We start from the raw sequence: 23237 nt of genomic DNA on the forward strand, positions 1-23237 counted from the left end.
GATGCTGAGATCATGGCTGTATGGGCCCAGATCATCTGATGGGGGACTCCATGTATTGATTTCGCCTGTGTGTTTGTTTGTGTGTATTGCCCACTCCCAACTGATACCACAAACATTCTGACATCAAGTGATCACAGACCAATCAGACAAAGACATTTTCACATCTTTTAAAGAATTTAGTTGTAATGCTGACCGTAGTTTTGGCTCCAAAGGGCCCACCGGAGCCTCCAGGTGGCTCGAAATTAATTCCTCCACAAATCTGGAATACGTCAGGATAATGGCCGCCTCTCCATCCACATCCACTGACTCAAACACTTCACCCACCCCTCCATTGTTATTTAGTGGTGAGGAGGTAATGAAGGAATTTCCATTTTGGGGTGAACTATCCCTTTAAGGCATAGCGACGAGGGCCCTTTAAGACGTTCACCCGGAAGTTAGAGCGTCTCTGGTCAGTGCACGTTCAGTCAACTTGCGCCGTGACGTGACGTGAACTTCAGTCCTGTCACAAGAGGAGCTGCCTCTTCCTCAGCTTTCACACCAACACACTGTTTGTGCGCAGGCGCGAGAGGACGGCGCAATAAGAGGGGAGTCAAATAAAAGGACATGAGTGTCAGTGGCGCTGTGTCACAACCAGGAGCTGCTCGAAAAACACTCTCTGAACTACTGTCAGTGAACCATGGCGACATCCCGCAGAGCCAGGGGCCAGGAGGGACGCTTCATCTCCGGAGTGGTGGAAGGTGAGCCAGCCTGGGACCCCTGACCCCCCCTGCTGCAGCCATGTAAACAGGGTCGCTCGTGATCCCCTGTAACACTTCATCTTGTGAGACATAACTTCACCTTTGCTTGATGCAGGTTTTTATGGTCGACCGTGGACTATGGAGCAAAGAACAGAGCTCTTTAAAAGGTGTGTGTGAGTATAACTGCACAGGTGGAGCCTGAAAGTGTCTTGTTGTCATTTGTTGGTGTTCATGTTCACTTTGATTTGTGTTGACTTGTCAAACAGGATGAAGAAATATTAGAAAATATTATTTTGAATTCCTTTGCTCACTGTGATCAGATCCTCCCCTCACCATCACTTCTGTTCACATGTTAACTGACACACTGTGTGGTGGGGCTTCACAGGGAGCAGAGGTGGGGTCTGAACACGTACCTGTACGCCCCCAAGGACGACTACAAACACAGGATGTACTGGAGAGACATGTACTCTGCGGCGGAGGCCGGTGGGTTTATTCCCTCACATGTTCAATCTGAAATCATTATTTCATTCTTCTTATTGTTTGTGCTCTAAGACGCCTTCCTCTTCCATCCAGCCAACTTCAAATATTTAAGTTTTTAGTTTATTATCCTATCAGAAGCCTTTGTTCCAACCACACACTATGGACTCTGTGGCCAGGATCCACCATCCAGTTGATAATAACAATGATATTAATAGTAATAATCAGGGATAAATGTATCTTTTATCCCTGTTCTTAACACAGTTACACATCACTTCATAATAAGAAAAACAACAATTGAGTGAGAATTAAATGAAAATGTAAATTAAAAAAAAATGTTCAAGATAGTGAAATTATTCCTGGATCTGTCTCCTGATCTGGATTTGCACAAAATTTTAATGCCTTCATCCTTATCTTCGGTTTTATCGATTTAATTTAATTTTTTGTGTTATCTTGCTAACAAAAAAATAACAAAATATGCAAACCAACAAACCAACAAACAGACAGGGTGTGAAACATCAGAATAAGAATCAGAATTAATTTTATTGCCAAGTATGATTGCACATACAGGAAGTGGCCTTGGTGTCGTTCATTGGTGCACTGAACATAAAACAACAGTATAAAGACAGCAATATAAAAACAACATATATGATATAATGAAGACGTCTCTAAACGCGTTTCTGTGAGACTCTGCAGGAAACCTGGTCTGATGCGTGTCCTCCTTGGTGGAGGTAAAAAAAGCCAACAACACATAGGAGTGTTCACATTTTGTATCCGTGTCTCATTCAGTGTCCTCACTATCTGCTCAGAGAGGATGTTTTAATAGCTGTCACCATTGGTTGATTAGATGTTATCAGTACTGTTACAGACTGAAGGGCAGTGAAGATGACCTATAAAACTATCATGTCTCTGAAGACTCTTCAGTGCAGACGCTATCAGCGGACTTTGGGCAAATCAAAAACAAATCGTACTATGCACATTGAAGGGCAGGCACGTCCCAGAACAGTGGCAAACTGCCAAATAAAACTTTTGTTATCACTGAAAAGAACTACATTTTGACTAAAGTGGTCTGAAGGCTGAACTAAAGTCAATCTAGAGTCGGAGTACACAGAGAAATATGTGTATAATAATATAATATTCAAATAAATATAATTATCTCTATTCTAGAGCGTGGTCTTTCAGAGCCGGACATATTGATTTGATGTTCAGATTTTATGATAAAACCATTCACGTGCACTGAAATTAGAAATTAGGCTTAGATTCTCTCTGCTTATGCTCACACTGTGCGCTCGCGCTCAGATATTTTGTTGCCCAGACATATTTCCTGCTTGAGCTCTTCTCCTCGGGTTCACGCTGCTCCTGTGCACATCTGAAACATCTGCTCGGGGATTTCTCCTCTGCTCTTGGAGTCTGTCAAAATTCACCAACCAATAGAATGCCAGGTTTTGACAAATGAAATTGCCCAACCCTTATTGACTTTATGGAAGTGCATGAACCAGATTAAAGTAGACCCCTGTACGGGACCTTCTAAGATTTCTTGTGCTGTTATGGCCTACAGAGGACCATGTGAGCTGGGAGCCGTTTACTGCTCATTAATCCAAACAGTTGAACTTGTTCATCTTAACTTCCTCATCAACATGTTTTGTTCTTTTTCCCAGAACAACTCGTGGCCTTGATTTCAGCAGCGAAGCAGCACGGTGTCGATTTCATCTACGCTATCTCTCCAGGTCTGGATATTACGTTTTCCAGCCCCAGAGAAGTCGCTTTCCTGAAGAGGAAATTAGATCAGGTACGACTTTGTATGCGGAGAGACGAAGGGTGGAGCACGAGAGATAATTTAATCTCAGCTGTATTAAGTTTTATGGCTCTCTGAGGGTTTGTTCCAACGCCACATTACTTTGTAGGAAACAGGCAGCAATAAAATCTAAACATCTTGTGTGCAGCAAGTAGGTCAACAGGCATGTGATGGCCTTGACACCGCTGCAGGTAATGGGTTTAATTCCCAGTGGAAGGACCCTTTTGAGAAAACTTTGTGCACAAGCAAAGAAACAAATCCAACAGGTGAAGCTAATAATTAGACTCTAGCTGATCCTGTTTGTTCAAGCGTTTAATTCAATTATTGAGGATCATCGAGTATTTTTTTTGTATTTCGGCAGGTGAAGGGGTTTGGCTGCAGGTCCTTCTCTTTGCTGTTTGACGACATTGAAGCCGAGATGTGTCCGGCCGATAAAGAGGCGTTCAGCTCCTTCGCCCACGCTCAGGTGGCCGTCACTAATGAGGTGTACCAGCACCTGGGGGAACCCGACACCTTCCTCTTCTGTCCGACAGGTCAGAGAGCGGAGCTGCATAAAAAACGACACTGAAGGGAACATGGATACATTCCATTCATAGTTTCAAAACAACCAGAAAGTTCAAACATTTTCTCACCTAGAATATCACTCAGTGGAGCACATAACTCTGCTCATGCCTAACAGTCTTGTTGCCTTCAATCAAGCTGCACCAAATTTAACACACTCATGGATATCAGTTTCCTTAATGAATACAATTTATGAATTATTCCTTGGTGAAAATATTGATAAAGAGTTCTATCTTTCTGTCTTTTTTAAATATCCTTTTGTTTAGACTCCACGTTTTCCTTGGGTGTCACATCAATATTTTCTTTTCTTTTATACATTGTCCTTGTCTTTGCCTTTATGCGTAAAATAGCTGTTGGAAAAATAAATAAAAAAAGCTATGCATATCTCCATATCCACCCATGCACAGTTCCTTTATTCAATATTCTGTTGTGTTTCCCCAGATTACTGTGCAAGATTTTGCAAGCCCAACGTGTCCCAGTCGTCTTACCTGCACACTGTGGGAGAGAAGCTGCTGCCTGGTGTGGACATACTGTGGACTGGTAAGCTCACACTGAACCACAGCCTCACAGCCTGACAGGTGCAATCACTGTTATAGTTTAAAAAAAATGTATATTTAATTAGTAGACTTTTATTTATTCCCCTTCTTTTTATTATTTAGGTCCTAAAGTGGTGTCTCACAAAATCTCAGTTGAGTCCATAGAAGAGGTGTCTTCTGTCCTGAAGAGGGCGCCAGTCATCTGGGACAACATCCACGCAAACGATTACGATCCCCAAAGACTTTTCCTTGGGCCCTTTAAGGTAAATACATGCCTGTCAACACTGGCATTAGTAAAAGATGTTCTTATAAGAATGTTCCCCGGTCCAGCCCCTGGATCAGTTTTCTAACATCTTCATTAAATATTGTCCTCTGTGAAAAGGACCGACCCACTGAGCTGATTCCCAAACTGAGAGGAGTGCTCACCAATCCTAACTGCGAGTTCTACCCGAACTTTGTGGCTATCCACACATTGGCGACATGGTGCAAAGCAACCGCTGATGAAGGACCCAGGGATGTGGAAATGGGTCAGTGTGAAAGTTTGACATAAAGTACAAACCTAAAAAACAAGCCTGTGCAGTGTCTCACTGTCCCTGATCTTCATCAGCAGACGATGTGGAGCAGGACCCCTGCTACAGCCCCCACAAAGCCCTGACCCTGGCCCTCACTGACTGGCTGCAGGAGTTCCTGAGCACGGATCAACCTGGAGGTAGAGTCTCATGACAGAACACGTTGTTACGATTGTTGAGGAATTTTTGGCCATCCTCACACATTACCTTATGTGCCTGTCTAAATTCCACAGATACCTTCTCTCTCTAAGCAGTTACCAAGGTCAGGTTAAAGATAAAGGGCCAACCAACAGTACATTGTAGTGTCTACTCTTAGGGACTTTCATATTGACATATATGTGCCGGACAAAGAGGCCCCAACTTTAACTCTTTTATGTATTTCACCAGTATCAAGACATAAAGAAACAATGTGATTTAGGAATGCACATATAGACTTCCAATAGGATGCGAACACCTACATAGATAATAACAGCAATTCCCGCCATTAATGGATATGTGGTTATAAAGTGTGACGCAAGTAAAGGAAGATATACGGGGATGTTGTGGGCGACATCTTCAGACGTGGGGGGGACAGTTGCTCATGTTACTCTGTTAGAGTTGTTTATTCTTCCCCCTTCTCCTTGATGCATCAGGTCTACATTATAATCTTCTGAATAAGACATCAGCTGCTGCCTGAGTTCTCCTTTCACCGGCTTCCAGAAAACTTCCCTAACATTGATTATATCAGAAAATAGATGAAGCCATGTAAGAATAAGACAAGAGTGTTTTGGTTCCCTCCACATTCTTCCAGGCCCGCGTTGTCCTCTAGCTCATCTGAAGAAGGCAACCGATGAGGAGCCCATGCAGACAGACAAGGGAGACAGCTCCTATGTTCCTGGACCTGGAGAGAACCCGCTGTACACAGCAGAACCTCTGACCCTGGACGACCTGAAGCTGCTGTCAGACCTCTTCTACCTGCCGTACGAGCACGGGAGCACAGCCAGGACCATGCTCCAGCAGCTGGACTGGCTCACAAACAACAGCCGCGCTGCAACTGCCGAGACAGACCAGGTAATGCTGTGTGTATCTGCTTTTTTTTTTTTTAAATGCAAATGATGGCTTGCACATGCTTTTTCACACAACTCCCGGTGTTTTCCAGACAGCGGAGTGGTGCTCACGAGCGCAGCAGTTTGATGACATGTGTGAAGCGGTGGTGCAGATGTTTAACCGCCTGTCAAACGCCCCCAACCGCAGAATTCTGTACGACCTCTACAACTACATCTGTGACATTAAGAGTGGAGTTGGACTGGCCCGAGCCTATGTGAAAACACTGGGTGAGAAAATGGAAGTCTTCTAATGATGATCAAGCTACACAGGCTGGTGGATACGGAATGAAAACCCCAACAAGTGTTGATTTGATCAGTGATCTAAAGCCATTTTCAGAGCAGGCAGGAAGGAGAACATAACGGACCAATACCGCAGCTGAAATCAAATGTTTTTATCTACAGCACATCAACACCAGCGTTGATTCTAATCAGCCAAATCGTTTTCAGTGTCCTCTACATGTGTGGCTCCACTTTTATCTTTTAGTTTTTTTTTAGTTCTGCATGTTCCTCTTGAATTCTCACATGGGCTCAGATATTTTGCGACATTTTACTTGAGAGACTGGGAGAAAAAACTCGGCAGAATTTTCTTTTCAACTGAGTAGGACATAGGTGTATGCAGGTTCAGGAGAATCTTCAGAGTTCAGCATAAGCCTGAAAGAAGTTTTACATAAGTCTGTAAATAACATGCCCAATCTTGAATTATAGCGTCTGATCTTTAGCATTAGCCCCTGTCTAAATCTGCCCCGTTTATTCGGTTTCTAATAACTTGTTTATATCAGATATATGAAATGTGTTGCCACTCGTCAATTCCTATAACAAACGATGTCTAAAGCAAGAAATATTTCTTTCATCAGAATTCCCTCCATGCACACGTCAAATTTTGTGCTGCAGGCAGAAACTTTACTCAGGCAAGAATGTTTGAGATTAAAAAGACAGGACAGAAAGGTTAGCAAAAACTGAAGATGGTGGCTTCTGGTCATTGACTTCCAAATTTGATTATACCAAAATGAAAAGCGTTACATTGTTTCTGTTTTCCATAGGAGGACGGGGGCGACCCTCCGCCCAGCTTCTGAATGAAGAACCTGAACCCTGGGACTTCAGAGGAGGACTCTCCGGAGAGTTCCAGGTAATCAAACCGAGTCAAACCAGATAAATTCAGTATTCACACTCAATATGCCATTTTCCCATTAAATAAAGCATGATAATTGTGAATAATGGTTCAATACAACTACTAAATATAGTTATTGTTATCTATAAATGTTATCTATTGTTATCTTAATAAATATGAACATACTATACACTTGCACTGACAGAGAATGCTGCCCGGACATGGTAACAGGGACCTGTTCAGACATCCTCCCATGACGGCAGTATACTGCATACGACCATACTGCCCTGAGGACAAGGTAAAGAAGGCAGATCCTCAGAAGTCCTGATGCATTTTGGTCTAAATTCTGCAGTTATGTTGCATAGTTTTGTTTGCTGTCTTAGGTGGCGGTGCAGATGATTTTCAGAGAGATGCAGAAAGCAGGAGAGGGCAAAGTTCCCCCGATGACACAGCCACCACTTATCTGTGATAGGTTAGAAATAATCAATTACTCTAATCGATGACTCTATCCTGAGAATTGATGTATTAATACCATCTTAACCTCTGCACTGCCTCATTGCAGCTTGTCAACAGGTGACATCTCCCCTTCACCTCAGTGTGCTCTCGTCCTGGAGGATGAGATCGGAATGTGCGGTTACGCACTGGCACTCACTGATGCCAAATCGGCTGCAGCCAAGATTCAGGTGAGATAATGTGCAAGAATAGTTTTCCAGAACATGAGCAAACGGAAAAAATGCAATCTTATTTCATTGTGTGTTATCTCCCCCCTCTAGAGGGCAACAAGTGACACAGTGTTTCAGGAGTTCCCATCCTTGATCACTATGCAAATGCTGCCTCGGGTCACTGACCCCTCTCCAGCCAAGCGTATGATTGGTCAGCTATTGTCCTCCATCAGGAGCACTGGTAGGTCCAGGCCGTGCACAATGCCTGTGATTATTCTGAGAAGAGCCTCATCTATAAGTTGTATAGGCTGCATAACAGTTGTACACATGCCAACAGTAGATGTTATATATACAGACAATATTTTCCTTTTTAATTGACAGTCAATATAATATGAGTTTACGCTGCATTTGTAGATGTGTTGATCCAGTCAAAGAAAGTAATAATAATATTGATCTAGTGTAAAGCTTAAGCTGCTGTTATTTTTGCATATCTTATATACAATCCCTGCAACTCGTTTTTGGATAGTTAGAACTTTTTTTTGTGTGCGTTTCATCCAAAAAAGATAAAATCTCAAAAACACCATCTTGGTTTCCCTCTCAGGTTCCAGAGGAGCGTTCTGTGAGTTGAGGCTCAGCGATCGGAGGATGCTCGACTTCTACACTGAACTTGGATCCTTCAAACCCGTTAAAGTGACCAGTCTTCCTCAAGACATCCTCGCCATGGCAACAAGCCTGTGAACAAAGCCGCTCACCGCTATTTTACTCAGGTTTGAACTGTTGAGATCAAACTGTTCTGTGAATAATCACTGAGTTAAATTTGTCTTACAAACTCTTGTATGATTAAATGTGGAATGCAAAATGAATGATTTTTGTAGCCATGACAATTGCAAAAAGTATAGTGATTGTGTTTTAGAGAAAATGTTTGTAACTGAAAATAATAAACATTTTAATATATGGTGTGTTTACGTTTTCATTATTGAACAGCAGAAACTTTGTATAGTGATTTGTTCTTATCAGGTAAAATTATCATTATTAGTTTTTAATTTTCTCAATTTGTTATACACTCATGTTTTTGATTTTTTTTAAATATTTATTACATAAATATAACTACTTTGTAATTTTTTATATTTATTACATAAATATAATTACTGCCCCAAGTCTGAATGGTCAGGGTGAAAACATTACACATTATTTACACGTGTTACCTGTTGCTGTTAGAGGAAAGACATTAATAACAGACTGTAAAAGTTCCAAAACGCACCATAGGAGAACAGTGAGTATTAGAGCTGAGCCTTCACATCAATTCACCTGTTTCATTCCTTCTGTCCAGGTCATAAGGTCAAATCAGTCTTTCTCTATTTAAACAATGACAAAGAACAATCTGATCTGTTTGGGTTTTAGGACATTTACCCTTTGTTAACTATTAAGTGATATTAAATGTAACATTTAAAATGTAGATTTGTTTGGCCTTCTCTGAAGGACAAGAAGGCCCTCTATTTTCCACTAGTGTGCATGAATAAATTCCACACAAAACAAACTTGTGTAGGGAAAGAAGGAAAGAGCAGTTGCTGCAAACGAGCAGTTCAAAACCCAGACTTAGTTTAAAAAATAGAGCCTTATAATGTGGCAACAGCTTAAAATTACATTTTCTTTGTGTTATGTGTGAAAAGACCCCAAATAGAAAGGAGTCAAATTATTTTGAATGAATTTGTACAAGAATGAGGTGTCCCTAGCTTTTTGACCCTAGACAAAGACTTTTTGGCATCTGTAGGTGGTCCAAACAAACATAACACGTCGCTTAAAGAAAAGAAGACATTTTAATACGTATTTTCAGATGATACAAAATGAATATATTAATAGTTCTTTGTATAAAGTCACTGATTTTTCCGTCTACTGGTTTGAAAAGCTGATAATGTTCAGTTTATTAAAATGTGAGTGAACAATTGGACAGGACCTGCCCAGAATAATGTATCATGTTTAACAGTGGGTTAGGGTTAGAGGTTGCTATAATAAAAATGATAATGGCTGTACCCATTAATATATAAATCAATACAAAATGAATAAGAGAAACATCAGTGTCTTAAAAGGTCAAAGTAAAATCCAAAAGCAAAAAATAAGCTCAATATTTCAAGTCATTTAAGGACATTCATTTCTATTTGGTTTGGAACATGCTGTTTCACCTCGTTCCCCTGAGTGTAACCACCAGCAGAGTTCAGCTGCAGTGGAGAAGGTCCACATCGACCTGGTGTATATCTATGTCAGAGGTGTCTCATTAAACCAGGAGGTCTAATGCAGGACTCACATGTATGTGTTGAAATATTTAATGGAAATGCTGTGGGTGGGGCCCTCATGCATTGTGGTTTTGTTGCTGCATGTTCATTGTGCTGTGTGGTTGTGAAGCCCTAAACTATTTATGTGGCAGTGAAGGCACCAGCCAATCATATCACTTTAATACAGTTTGTATGTTAATGTAAATGAAAAGAGGAGGCAGCTGGTGACCCTGGTGTACGTTTATCTGGTTGTGGATTTTATTTACCACTTAATTCTCTTTAGCATTGTATTCATAACTAGCATAGCATGTTAGCATGAAAGCTAACTATGTTGTGTGTCTCAAGAATGAAATTGTGTTTGTTATTGTTAAAATGATCGCGACAATATTGGGCACACCCACAGTCAAGCATTAACACATGGAATGTGTGCGAGTCCTGCGGAACTCCATGTTGAGACTGTATTCTTTTATAAGGAAGCCAATATCCAAGATTGAAACAAAAAAGATGCTAAATCAAATGAGATTAAAAATAAGAAAATATAATACCATAAGGTGAAATCATGGGTCACTCATTAATTAGGGATATAAACTTGTTATTTTGAGACAGTAAGTCATTATATTGAGTAGGATTCTTGTTCTAATGATTTATATGATTTTTTTCAACTAAGTGGCAGAAATAGGCTTCAATAATTTTGACTTAAGTTAGTTTTAAATCATATTTGGTGGTGACTGGTGTGGGCTGACAGTCACCGCTGTCTAACGTCACATACAGGTCTGCAGCTGATAAGACTTATTTGTTCTCCCCTGGCTGCGTGGCTCTCTCCTGCACTTCTATCTTCTGTTGCGCCTCTCAGTCATCTTAATATAATTATGAAATATAAAAATTTGTGTCATAAAGTATTGCACAGTAGAACAGAGATGAGAATGTATACTTAAAACTTAAAACAACAGTGCTGCATATAAATAGTTCAGTTCTTTGTCCTCTGAGACATGAAGGACCCCTGCAGAGTTTGCCTACAGGAACATGTGCAACTTCAACCCCGTCGCTTTCAAATAAACTCAAGCCCTTCATACTTCACGTCCCCGATCTTTGTCTCGGGCATCAGCACACGACCGTCAAGAGTGAGCGCGATGATGTAGGTGGCGATCCTGCCCGCATCCTCCTCTGACTTTAGGGCCAGAATGATCTGATCGTCCGTGTCTGGAACAAATTTAAAGGAGGAGAAGCCGTGGGTGGGGTTGAGCGGTCCGACGTGCTGTACGCTCATGTGGCTGAAGTCTGCAGGGCAGGAGAGCAGGAGGTTGGTGGCACGCCGCTCGTCTGCGACCTCATCGTAGGGCTCGTGGCTGGCACGGCGAGGGAGGAAGAACCAGCGCTGGAGACGCTCGCTCCACGATGCGGATTCGTGGATAAGGTAGCCTGTAGAAGTGAGAAGGAACAGAATGAATAGGAGCCGATTGTGTGCATTTGAAAGCTTTTAATTTATCTCGGCTTTCAAATTTTTTTAATACAACTTGCTAAAAACTGTAGATGGTGTATTTAAAATAAGATGGGTTCTATATGATACGTCATTTTTGTTCACAACCAAGCAGGTTGTCGCTGAGATCGACATAGCATTAAATCAACTGGATGATATTTTTTCTCTTAAAGTAGAACAAAACTGCACACTCCAGTCGGTTAGAGTTTTGTGTCACTCTGCATTACATCATGCATTACTTGGAAATTTTAAATGGATAGATGGGACTTTGAAGTAGAAACAAAAACCATCTGTCAGCACCTGGTGGTTGGATCCCTGCTGCACTCCGCAGGGAATTGTAGTGTGGTACCCAATTCTGATGCTCCACGTCGCCATGGTACCCAACAACTTTCACCCACTCTGGGTTGTTGTTGACAACTACTCCAGTGGTCGTGGTCCACTCTTTCCCCAGGCCACCAACATACAGGTGCTCGTCCTTCACTGTCAGCCATTCTGCTTTGAACCCTGCACACACAGGAAAGGTAAAAGATCTGTGAGGAGGCATGTGGATCACCGTGAAAATTACCGTCAATATTTTTAAGTTATTTAGTGCCAACTATATTTTTCCCAGTTAAAGAAAGCTTAACTTGCTTGTCGTTCAGTTGTAAGCTGTGTACCAAATTTATGCTGCTGAAGAGGAGCAACACTCTAGATGTCAACTGGAAACTGACCTTTGGACACTGACCCATCGCCGTCAGTTAATATTACCCAGGGAATAGCCTGGTTTCCCTCGATCCTGTACACCACACCTGTACGGTCATCTACAGTGTACAGATGCCCGTTAAATGCCACAAGCTCTGACAGCTCCATTCCTGCAAGCAGGATATATAATCAAATGAAATTACATTAATCACACATTGATTTGAACACACAAACATATATCCGGAATATAGGTTATAAATTTACAAGACCATTTACCTCGTCCTTTCTCAGCCAGATGACTCTCCAGGGTGACGGTCTCAGCGTCCCACTCCACCTGCAGTCTGTCTGCGCTCTCTGAAACTGTCAGATATCCTCTTTTCATGTAGCTGAACCAGGTCTGAGCCTTAGAGCTACGTGATGCTGTGTCCAGGTCTGCGATCACACCGATGCGGTACCGGGTGCCTTTCCTTGTCTTCTCGGGTGGACTTAAAGGATAAGTGTCATTGTAAGGCTTTTCCCTTTTCTGACGGCCATCAAGGCTACGGCCAGTTTGTCTGTTAGAGTCCCTGAAGATGTCATCCTGACCCTCTCTGTACAGTTCCAAATTGTGAGCCCTGTTGCGATAGTAACCTCTGGTAGGAGTGTCTCTGTCCCCTACCGTCAGGTGCAGATACAATAGGAGTACTAATCCCAGCAGGGTCACCACAGTGATCGCCCGCCATTTTGGGTGAAAGCGTGAGTCAGAGGTGGCAGCTTGTGTCATGGACGCCAAGGCCAGAGGGAGGCCTCGGACGGCAACACCGAAGGAGGTCATGGAAGAGTTGTCTTCATTTGCGACATCAGGCGTAGACTTGGGCTGATGACTATCATGGCCTGGAACCGAAAAAAACAAGGGAGAAAAGATCAGGAAAAAGGCATGATGGAGGATCAGGTTTTAAGAGACAGAGAACTGCATCTCCTTTACTTCATTTAAAAAACAGGTAAGTTAGAATAGACTTTGAAGTAATAAAAAAACAAACATTTATTGCAGATATTCAGTGAGGAAACTTAGAACATATTCTAAACAGAGTTGGTGAATTTGTTACAGGAACAGCCCTTATGATTCAGGAAGAAGTGAATCATGGGTAATATCCACAATTCAGTTGTATTTCAGTTCAGTGAGTGCGACTGCAGTCAGAGCTCAACACATTGATTGGCTTGGGTTTTTCTCCACATCAAAACGATTGAATGACTTTGGACATGGAGCCCAGCAGAATGAATCACTGTGAGGCTGCAGAGGGCGCTGTTGTTCAGTAAGGCTTACTGTACGTAGTGGTGCTTTAAGTTGGTTGTGATTCTCGTGTGCACCCTGAATGAGAGGCACACAGAGAGGGCAGGATAAAGAGACTTGAGGCCCCTATAGGCAGCGTGTTCACACTCTCCCTGGTTCCAAGGCACCTTTTTAAAGAGCCTGCTTTTTATTGGGTGATCATATACCATAGGTTGTGATGTAAAAAGGCAGAGGCAACTATGCCATTAGCTAGACTACCCTGACCTTCAAGAATATATGCATTTGGGTTATTAACTGTCTATTTACCTTTCACACTCTCTACCCGATACACTAAACAGTTCCACACAGCTGCTGGACTCTCTTGGTTTTAATTTTCTCCACACTCAGCTCACACAGGGCCTCTCCCTGCAGGGCTCCTCTGTAAGTTTGTTTGAGGTGCAGGCTCCACTCTCAGGTCAGGAAATGCACACAAAAGAGGAGCCTTGCAGGAAGACACTCCAATATCTCTCTCTAAAATCCAACTGACAGAAATCCAGAGTAAGATCCCTGAAAATAGGCTCTTGTTTATTGTTCTCTCTTCACAATAGGGCTTTGTTGTGATCTTCAACCAGAACCTCTTAATATGCAAACTGAGTAGGAAGCCGGGTCGTCATAGATCCACAGTATGAGAAATGAACCTTGCTCTATTTGGATGCTAAGTAACTTGTCCTACTTAGGTGCAAAACTGGTCTGTAGATATTATAACTGCATGTTATTAGTGTGGGGAGAAAATGACCCAACAGTTGCTTCCTCATAGTGTGATATCAGAGTCGAGCCCCCGAATGTGAAATAAAGACCACCTCCACTTGTCGTCTCCTCCCATAATTCTGCCTTGTACTTAAGTGTAAGTTCGACACCTCACATGTCTGTTGGAGTCTTGTGTAATGAATAATTTGTTTCATGCCTGAATCCAGGAGAAGCAAAAGGTCCAAATTTAAAAGTGTGCTGAACAAATTTCACAAACTCCCACTAATATACTAACATGTGATCTTTGGTTTGGTGTGTTTAAAGGAGATGTTGTCTGGATTTACTTAAGTAACAAACAGGCTCTTCAAAATACTTCAGGTTTATGTAACAGGGCTGGGGTGACAGGCCATCAGACGCCCCGCCCACTGAAATAAGAGATACATGCTTGTTTTGGGAGACTCTGAACACCAAGGTAACCCTCAACCTTGTGGTGTTGGCATTTGTTGAGCTCACCTGTAGTGAGACACATAATACGGGGTTGTCCAGTTCAAATAATATTACAGACAAAACTTAGTTTCACTTGTAAAACATGACCTCCCTTGTAGTAAATAAAATAAACTATCATGAAACATATGGATTGACCATATGGCCAAAACAATTACCATAATACAAAATATCAATATCAGTCAATAATAATAAGTTTAAAGACTGAACCTGATACTGTCATCAGGATTTTAAACTATTCTTTATACGTACAATAGAGATTAACAAACTCATTCTAAACAGTGAAGCGTCACATATTACATTTATATTGAACTTCTGTTTTATTGATGTTTAAGAAAATTATAGTGATATTCTCAAACAGAAAATGAAGCACAAACAGCCTTTAATTATGCCCCAGGTTAAAAAAAAACAGTTTTCCTCCAAAAGTGAACCACTTCCTGAACCAATTACACAAGATTGCTTGAGCTTGAAACGTATTGCTGCAATATAAAGTGACATGAAGACAGTACTGTAATGAATGCAATCTTAATCTTGAGCAATACCACATTAAATAAATTACACATTGACTATGGAGCTGAAGCAATATGAGGGCAGGTCTGGGTTTGGCAGGGCACTTAAGGTATACCACAGATCAATCTTCCCAATTCAGCAAACCAAAAAAACAGCATAGGTGAAAAAAGGAACAAGACAGAGAAAAGAGTGCTGTAAAATGTGAGTGGACGCAGACGGTTGTCATTTAGTATTAATGAGGTGGAACACACAATCTGACATCACATAACCCCCCTCTCTGCCTCTTCATCAGGAAGTTCAGCCTCATCAGCTAACAAGCAATCTATGTAACACACATGTCAAACACACAATGCCCTTATTGTCACTATTGAAAGCCTGGCCCATACTACCCCCCCCCCCCCTGTCTGTGTAGCTGACTGTATGAAGACTGTCAGTATTCACCCTTCCTTCGCCTCTTCTCCCCTGAACTCGCTGTGACCATGGCGCCGCTCTCCTCTGATCGCATCGCATAATGAACTCCGCGTCCCCGCGTCTCCGTCCCGCATCAATGATCTACACTTCAGCCCCCTCCTCTTATCTCCAGGGTGCGTGCAACTGGAAGTACAACACGAATAAGTCAACACGCTACTTGTTTATTTACCGCGAGCCCGAGGCGAACTCAGAGGATGAATCGATCCCACAACAGGTAGTCGAGTAACTCACCTGGGGCTTTGACCTCAAGCTTGCACCAGTGACGGTCCACGCCTTGTCTTTTTCTTCCGGGCAGAGAGTTTACTAAACAAACTGAACACGCTGTTCCCATCCGGCCCCCTTTCTCCTTCTCACGCGTCCCATTAAGAACTCCAGGTCCCAGCAGCCCTGCGTCTGTCTCCGTCCCCACACGAAGAACTGGTCTATGTCTCAACCAGCCTCCTCCCTAGTTCTCTCCATTACAGCAGCTCGAGTTTCCCAACGGGATGAGTTACGCTGAAATCGAAGGCCAGGGCAGTAACTTTACCCAATTGAGATATTAGTTAATAATGGCGTCTTTCTCATTCCACAGCTCGTACCGCTACTCCCAGTGTGTGCGACCCACAGCCACGGAGGCAGGGACCCAACAAACTTTGACCGGCTGCTGCTTCACAAACACAACAAGTTTAAACCTGAGAACTATTCACCACTTTCCTCTGGTTGAAGTTAAAGCATCCAACACAGACACGCGTTTGAATGAGACCGTAAGCGAATCATTTACTCGAAATACAAACACACCGGGATATTTCGGGATGTTAGCCGTGTGGCTAGCCCCAGCTAGCAACCCGAGCCTGCTAGCCCTAACCTTTGACAGGCTAGCAGCACTAACGCTGTTAGCTGAAGTGACCGTGTATCTGGGTCGTGCCTTGGTGTCGTGTGGAGGCTTCGTGCTCTCACCTGGTGGAGAGGCTCCTCCGCTCCGCTCGGCTCCACTGATGGACCGGTGCTGTCGGCGGCTTCTCTCTGCTAGCTCCTCCTGCCCGGAGACTGTGGACTGTATGAGCTGCGTGGACCCGATCAGCTGATGTCGCTTTCTTAAGCTACTGAATATACAGTGAAAATACACACTGTCAAAAGCTACACCCGATTAGAATGAACCACGGCAGCAGCAGGAGCACGCATCATATCTCTCTCACTAAGCTCTGACTCATCTAACTGTTTAAAAGTCATATTCCATCTGTGCAAATTCAATATATCTTAAGTGCAATCCTGAAACAAACTGATCACACTGTATAATATGTATTGCATGCATTACACCCACACACAATTATATTATTAGATATTTATTACTTTTACTGATGTTTCTATTTAACCATCCATTGCTGAATGCAGCAGATGGTCACACACACCGAATCTGGTTCTGCTGGAGCCTTCTCCGTTTTTCTTTTCCCACAGTCGCCAAGTCTTTGTTCATTGTAGGAACAGTTGGGTCTCTGTATTAACAATCCAAGGAGCCTTGAGATAGAGCATGAAGAAAGTTGAGATTTGTTGTAATACAAATAACATTGAATTTAATTGAACTTGTTGCTGTAACAAAACTTTCCCCAGAATGGGATGAATACAGAATTGTCTTATTTTAGCATAGCAGAGGCAAAGCCACTTTATAACCAACAGTGAACTCCCCTAACTAACTCCCTATGGTTCCTGTCTCCTGTTACTATTACACAAACCTGAAATAATGGTTACAGTGATGACAATTTTCTCCACTAAGTCTTATCTGTCAAAAACGTTATTAAACATTATAAAACATTAAACACAGCTTTTAAAATAAAGATATTTAAGCTATAATAAGAGGAAATAGTTCTGTGGCAAATTTGGAGACGATATGTAACATGTGACTAGATTATATATTAGAAAAAGAGTGCATCAAATACATAAAAAACACATAAGTTCACAAATAAAAACATTTATTGTGATTATTCTCAATAATCTACAGTGATGATTAACAGAACATTGTATAAACAATGATACAAACAATTAATCAAGATGCTAGAATGAGGGCAGGACGTAACAGTTATTCACATTTTTTGATATTAAGATATGTCTGTTTTGACATCAGTATTTTGCTACTTCATTCATGTAAAATAAAAAGTGCAAATATATAGTTTTCTTTATCAACATTTAACCATTTGTGGATGACACATTAAATTTCCCTGCGTAACATATCATCACTGGAGGCTGCAGCAAAAAGCTTCATTCACTTTGTAGGGTTTGTCGTTAAGCTGTGATTGTCCTTTCTAAGGACTTCAAGTCGTGGTGCAGATTGCCACTGTTTACAAGTCAGCAGGTTTATTAGTTGTATGATTGGCAACATTCACCGTCCTTGAAGTGATTCAGCGTGAGGCACACAATGTCTTTACTATGTGTTAATGTGGTTGGTACACATTGGGCCTATTTAGGACATTTTCTGAGCACATTAACTACCGCAAACAAAGTTCAGCAAAAACAATGAAACCAGACCTTCACAAAAATCTGTGCCATATTAGTCTTAATCATTTAAAGTGGATAGATTGTATATTTACCAAAGTGCGAGATAATGAAATAATGCATATTATTATATATTATTGGTGGGTGGCGGGTGGGTGTTCATTCGGAGGTATGTTAATATTAGATGACGGATCGAAGAAACCTCAGCTCTTTCCCATCATCTTCAAGAGAAGCTGGAAAGAATAAAGAAATTAAAACACATCTGGTTGTTCTACGACTATTACAAATCGTTGAAGACTATAATACTTTTATAGTTATATTTGTCGAAAAGTCGTTTTTAGGATAATATTCTTCTATCAGAATATTTCTTATTGTTCAAGGTAGTACATGTATACCTTACATAAATAATACAGTTAATGATCAGAGGGTGAAAGAGTAGACATTCTGGAAAACATCATTGACATTCATGTTGACTTAGAGGTCAAATTATTTGGGTGTGGAGTGCTCGTTTACCTTTGTTAGGTGATACTCCCCATCTACCAGCTGCTCAATGATATCGAAGTGGTCTGTGTTTGGCACATCCTCCATGGTCACCTTCAGTCCTGACGCCTCTAAAGTCTTTACGGCAGAAAGTCAGAGGTCAGGACAGGAAGAAGTGAGGAAATAATATTGATACATACACATTTATCAAATGTACCATTAGAAAAATACTAACTTGATGTTTATTTAAACAACAGATCTAACACAATTTGTCACTTTGTTGATTAGCAGGACCCCTTAACTTCAACTGAGACTTTTTTTTTTATATATATATATATATATATATGTTTATTAGTTTTCCCAACTGAGACTTTAATAATTTGTATCAGTAAAAAAGGAAATAAATCCAACAAAAGGATTTAGGGTTTAATAATGACAAAGGACTAAATCAGCAGCACTGACTTTGTAATATTCTTCTGATTGCTTGCGAAACTCCGGGGAGTCGTTCTCAGCGACGGCCACAACGATGTGACAACTGGAGGACGAGAGTTTGAGCTGAGGCACCAGCTTGTTGGGGCTGTTCCTGACCGCCACCTCCCTGAACACAGGAGACACCCGGGGGACAGAGGAGTCAGACACTGACTGGCACGACAGACCAGCAGAGGACAAATACAGATACACAGATACACACACAATCAAAACAGTCTAGTTGCACACAATCTTTTCCACATAACTGTCATGGCATTTACGGGTGTGCACACAGAAATTATAGATGGCTGCAGGGTTTCTGAAACTTATCTGGAGTATGATCCAATTTTTAGATCGGAAAGTTTCCAATAACTAAGCAGTTACATTTCTCAACTAAAATGAGCTGAAAATGTAGTTTCCTGAAAAGATTATACGCTCCATTGTTACTTTTTTACTTTAATACAAAATGTGTAAAATACTCACATTCCCATTACACTTGCTACTAACAAGTATCTAATAAAGAAATGTTATATATATATGGCACCATGTGGTGTCAAGGTTGAGAAACTCTGGATTACTAAGTGTAATCTGGGTAGGTAGGAAAGGGCATGATGCGTTTACATGTTGTTAAGGTCTGATTACTGTAAAGCCCTGGTCTATCTGGTCAGTAATCAGATTATACCCTTGCACCAATGTAGCATTGCACAATGTCGCCCTCTAGATGTCTATAAAACAAGTATCAAATCCGATGAAGCAGAAACGCAGTTATAATCTTTTCACACATTCCTCTTCCTGGTCAAAACCTGGTCCCTACATTTCCCACAATACAACTCGACAGCTGACGGTTCAGTCAGAGAATTGAGATTGTTATGCTAGCAGTGGCTGATCTAGCACACATAAAACCAAAGGAAGTCTAATAAATGCATCTTAATGCATCTTAATCTTTAGTGCAGCTGTTTAAAATTTGGTGTAATGCGGACACTAAATACGTTAAAAATGGAAATAAAAATGAACAGGTGACCAGCGCTGTTGCACTAGCGGCTGGGACTCATTACGTATTGGTGACATTGTCAATCACAACAACAGCGTGTTCCCTAAAACTACAGACAAATAGCACTTTCCAAACAGGCAAATTTAGATCAGGCACTCTGCACTAGTACACGTTATTGCTCTAAACGTTGCCATCCACATACTCAGTCATCTTCAGAGGCTCGTTGACGTAGGTGGACAGGATGGGCAGGAGGTCGTAGATGCCACTGACCAAGAAAGCCCCTGGAAGGTAATTATGAAAACTCTTAAAAACAGTGCATTGACTATGCAACATGTGTCTCAACCTTGTATTTCTGTTTGCTTCCATTTAAATGTGCTGTTAAATATAATAAGGTCAAGTATTGTCTACCGTATGTGTCACTCATCCCAGTTCACCTGGCCGTACTCACCTTTGATCTGAGGAGTGATGCTGTACTGTGACCAGTCAGTGGATAGGACCATCGCAGTCAGGTGAGCCCCAGCAGAGTGTCCACACAGGTACAGACCACTGAGAGACAGATCAGATCAGAGATTACATAAAACAAACACAGAGGACTTACGATGGAAATGGTGACATTTTGGCTGTTTGAATGAAAGAAGAAGGGATAAAAAAAATTGCATAATAACATGACGCATTAAAACAATCTTAATTCAAACTGGGTGATGGTAACAGGGGATAACAAGCAAAGGTACCTGATGTGAGAGTACTGCTGAATGACAGACACAACACTCTTGCGTACTTGAGACACCATCAGGTCCATGTTACCTGAAAAGGGAATTAAGGCCACAGACAGAGAGTTGACATTATCAGTTTATCCCCCTTAAATATTCCGTCTTTCCCTGAGAACAGAAACAAACTTTATCAGAAATGAAAAGATTCTACCTTTGGGGGCGATGTCGTAGCCAACGGCAACCACCACCACACCTTTATCGATGAGTGGAACAGCCATGAATCCTGACTCCTCCTTACTATGCACAAACCATCAGCATGACAAAGGGTTAGTGTACATAGATGTTACAGTTCAGAGGTTTCTGAAAGTACAATGCTGTACCTGAGAAACTGCCAGTAGCCGCCATGTATGTAAATAACAAGAGGGACATCTGGAACAGAGGGAATGACGCCTGTTAGTTCTCATGCTTGACATTAACTTCTAAACACTTGAAGACGATGGAGTGAGGTTGCCGTGTCATGACAGCCGCTCCTGTCCGTACCCAAAGAGTTGGTTTCGGGTATGTAGACGTCCAGTTTCTCTCCATCTCCCTCCCCGTATGGCACGTTGAGTAAAGTTTGAGCCAGACCACGGGCTCGCTGTGTACCTGAACAGCACGTGGTATCAAAGCACAACATTATCAACATATGTACATATTTGTCTTTTGCTACATTGTCTATACTCCGGAAGCCATCACTTTTGATACTTCTGGGCGTTTTAGATTATTGGAGGAACTTTTGCAAATCATTGAGAGTAACAGTGGATTTAAGAAGGTTCTTTCCACCAAAGCGACTCAAGTTTTTAGATTTTAACCTCTGCCTAGAAAGTTATTCTAGAGAGATTTTCACCCAACTGGCTGGAGGTATGAAGCGTTAGAAGAACTCTTTATGATGTTTAGTGAGGATGCAGGATAAGTGCCAGATCCTGGATTTTTTTTCCCAATATCTTTTTCTATGTTTTAAGAAAAATAATCATTCAGGTAATCAGACTTTTTATATTCTATATGCTTTTATTTCTACTAAAATGTATTTTATCTTTATAATTTTTTTACTATTTCTAGAACTAGACAACGTTATGTAGGATTATTAACTTGACCAAGATCTGTGCTCAACTGAATGCCATTCTAGTTCGTTATTATATTCACCTCAGAATTGTTTTCATCCAGAGACACTTTTCATTTAGCTGCTTACTGTTAGGTGCCAAACTTTGTCTGGGGGGCTTTGTTGTATGGTGCATCACTCAGCTCCCTAATAAAGACTTAAGATACCCTTCCAAAACTACTGAATGTATTAAAATGGGTATATACATTTACATCTAGCATGACGATGGTATAACAACTAATGATTTTATTTGCTAAAGGAAGAGGAAACATATTTTGGCTGATTCCAGTTTCTCCTTTGAAGTTGTGACAACAAAAGCTGGCTCAGCATGCTCACAGAATTCAACATGAACCCAAATATGTCTCATCTGTATGGACTATGTTCAGGTGTACGAGCTTGTTTCCTGATATTTCTTGAAAAACTAAAACAAAAGATGTTATAGAAATCTTCACAAAATCACTCGGTCATTTATATAGTTTAAACATCGAAGGCATATCGTCACAGTTCAAATTGTATATTATATATATATAGCGAATACAAGTAGCCTGGGTTATATGTTTCACAGCCTCCAGTGTCCTAATGGGACGACATATATATACAGAGATACACATCCTCACAGGGATACAACATTTGACACGACACCTGTGTTTGCCCCCACACTGCTGTAAATATCTCCCGCGGCTTGTTTTCCTGTGTATTTTTGGTGAATCAGCCTCTAATGTCAAATGGCAGACCCACCTTCCCTCAGCGCCTTGACGTGAGCCTTGACCACGTCGTCCGCAGACATCCTGTGCGTCCAGAGGCTGGGTGAAAGCTGCCTCTCCAGCTCCTGTCACAGTAACACACTACAGTCAGCCGGGCGGCCATGAAAGAGCCGGGGACACCCACCACCGTGAGCCGCTGAAGCGGGCCACAGCGCCCCCTAGTGCTCATCTTTAAACCACTGCTTCTGTGAGGGGATAATCCCTTTCTGCTTTAAATGACTTCCTTTATTTAGCTGTCAAAATAGGAATAGTGAAACAAGGGAAGCTTAAGAATGCAAACAGTTATAGAAGCCTGTTGTACACACACTGATCCCAGAAGGGGAGAACGAAGGTATACCACTCAATAGTGTAAAGAAGACTTACATCTTTCGTCATCTCAGTCCAGTGCAGCATTGTTTTATCGCTTGAGGTGGTTTAAATCACCCACAGTGTGCTGTCAGATTAAACCACCCAACTGTGCTCGGTGCCTGGCGGAGCTGCTGCTGCTGCTGGTGGTTTGACTGAAGACCTGGACCTTACACTTTGCACAGTAAACCTGCAGCACAGTGCACATACTGAGTAGAGCAAGGGACAGAACACTCCACCCACCACCAGCTCTGTCTGTCTGGAGCTGCCCGCTTCATTAAAAACTATTTTACTAAATAAACACAAGTTACTCGTTTGCCCCCTGCCTCGGGAGACATGCAGGCACAGTGGCCTGTGTTCGAGTCCCGCGTCCGGAGGTTGGTCGGGCGGCCGATGGTAATGATTTCCCCATAGGAAAAGTAGGCATCCAGTAGAC

General features: G+C 41.8%; 3 protein-coding genes across 6 annotated transcripts; 1 reads left to right on the plus strand and 2 right to left on the minus strand.

Moving 5' to 3' along the window:
* Positions 1–501: 501 nt before the first annotated feature.
* On the plus strand, positions 502–8483 carry ogal (O-GlcNAcase like). 2 transcript variants are annotated; one of them, XM_062387550.1, is made up of 17 exons: positions 502–737; positions 853–904; positions 1123–1220; positions 2873–3003; positions 3371–3542; positions 4012–4110; positions 4230–4369; positions 4489–4633; positions 4714–4815; positions 5466–5725; positions 5814–5988; positions 6801–6886; positions 7074–7166; positions 7252–7340; positions 7431–7551; positions 7642–7771; positions 8132–8483. In XM_062387550.1, exons 1-17 carry the CDS (start codon positions 677–679, stop codon positions 8266–8268), a joined length of 2091 nt encoding a protein of 696 aa, XP_062243534.1. In that variant the 5' UTR covers positions 502–676; the 3' UTR covers positions 8269–8483. The 2 variants fall into 2 exon arrangements, with proteins under 2 accessions (XP_062243534.1, XP_062243535.1); XM_062387551.1 differs by having other exon boundaries at positions 4717–4815.
* An 845-nt stretch (positions 8484–9328) lies between these two features.
* On the minus strand, positions 9329–16527 carry cant1b (calcium activated nucleotidase 1b). Of its 3 annotated transcripts, XM_062387553.1 has the most exons (6): positions 15671–15774; positions 15410–15562; positions 12235–12831; positions 11988–12128; positions 11578–11781; positions 9329–11219 (listed from the first exon to the last, which is right to left on the minus strand). In XM_062387553.1, exons 2-6 carry the CDS (start codon positions 15471–15473, stop codon positions 10849–10851), a joined length of 1377 nt encoding a protein of 458 aa, XP_062243537.1. In that variant the 5' UTR covers positions 15474–15562; positions 15671–15774; the 3' UTR covers positions 9329–10848. The 3 variants fall into 3 exon arrangements, with proteins under 3 accessions (XP_062243537.1, XP_062243538.1, XP_062243536.1); XM_062387554.1 differs by lacking the exons at positions 15410–15562; positions 15671–15774 and adding an exon at positions 16376–16527; XM_062387552.1 differs by lacking the exon at positions 15410–15562 and having other exon boundaries at positions 15671–16296.
* An 841-nt stretch (positions 16528–17368) lies between these two features.
* On the minus strand, positions 17369–22999 carry afmid (arylformamidase). Its single transcript, XM_062387000.1, has 11 exons — positions 22820–22999; positions 22431–22521; positions 21095–21199; positions 20935–20983; positions 20766–20851; positions 20576–20648; positions 20293–20390; positions 20047–20125; positions 18848–18983; positions 18419–18523; positions 17369–18138 (listed from the first exon to the last, which is right to left on the minus strand). The coding sequence occupies exons 1-11, from the start codon at positions 22847–22849 to the stop codon at positions 18109–18111; spliced, it is 882 nt and encodes a 293-aa protein (XP_062242984.1). The 5' UTR covers positions 22850–22999; the 3' UTR covers positions 17369–18108.
* Positions 23000–23237: the final 238 nt, after the last annotated feature.

The sequence above is a fragment of the Platichthys flesus genome, chromosome 5 (assembly GCF_949316205.1).
Source record: "Platichthys flesus chromosome 5, fPlaFle2.1, whole genome shotgun sequence".
Lineage (NCBI taxonomy): Eukaryota > Metazoa > Chordata > Actinopteri > Pleuronectiformes > Pleuronectidae > Platichthys > Platichthys flesus.

Coding starts and splice junctions, on each gene's coding strand:
- ogal (XM_062387550.1), top strand. CDS start 677: ATGGCGACATCCCGCAGAGCCAGGGGCCAGGAGGGACGCTTCATCTCC. Junction 905..1,122: donor AGAACAGAGCTCTTTAAAAG/GTGTGTGTGAGT, acceptor GGGGCTTCACAG/GGAGCAGAGGTGGGGTCTGA. Junction 1,221..2,872: donor GTACTCTGCGGCGGAGGCCG/GTGGGTTTATTC, acceptor TCTTTTTCCCAG/AACAACTCGTGGCCTTGATT.
- cant1b (XM_062387552.1), bottom strand. CDS start 15,770: ATGGGAACAGCGTGTTCAGTTTGTTTAGTAAACTCTCTGCCCGGAAGA. Junction 11,782..11,987: donor CGATGGGTCAGTGTCCAAAG/GTCAGTTTCCAG, acceptor CTGTGTGTGCAG/GGTTCAAAGCAGAATGGCTG. Junction 11,220..11,577: donor AGCAGGGATCCAACCACCAG/GTGCTGACAGAT, acceptor TCACTTCTACAG/GCTACCTTATCCACGAATCC.
- afmid (XM_062387000.1), bottom strand. CDS start 22,849: ATGCTGCACTGGACTGAGATGACGAAAGAT. Junction 20,391..20,575: donor CAGCAGTACTCTCACATCAG/GTACCTTTGCTT, acceptor TCTGTCTCTCAG/TGGTCTGTACCTGTGTGGAC. Junction 18,524..18,847: donor AATCAGAAGAATATTACAAA/GTCAGTGCTGCT, acceptor TCTGCCGTAAAG/ACTTTAGAGGCGTCAGGACT.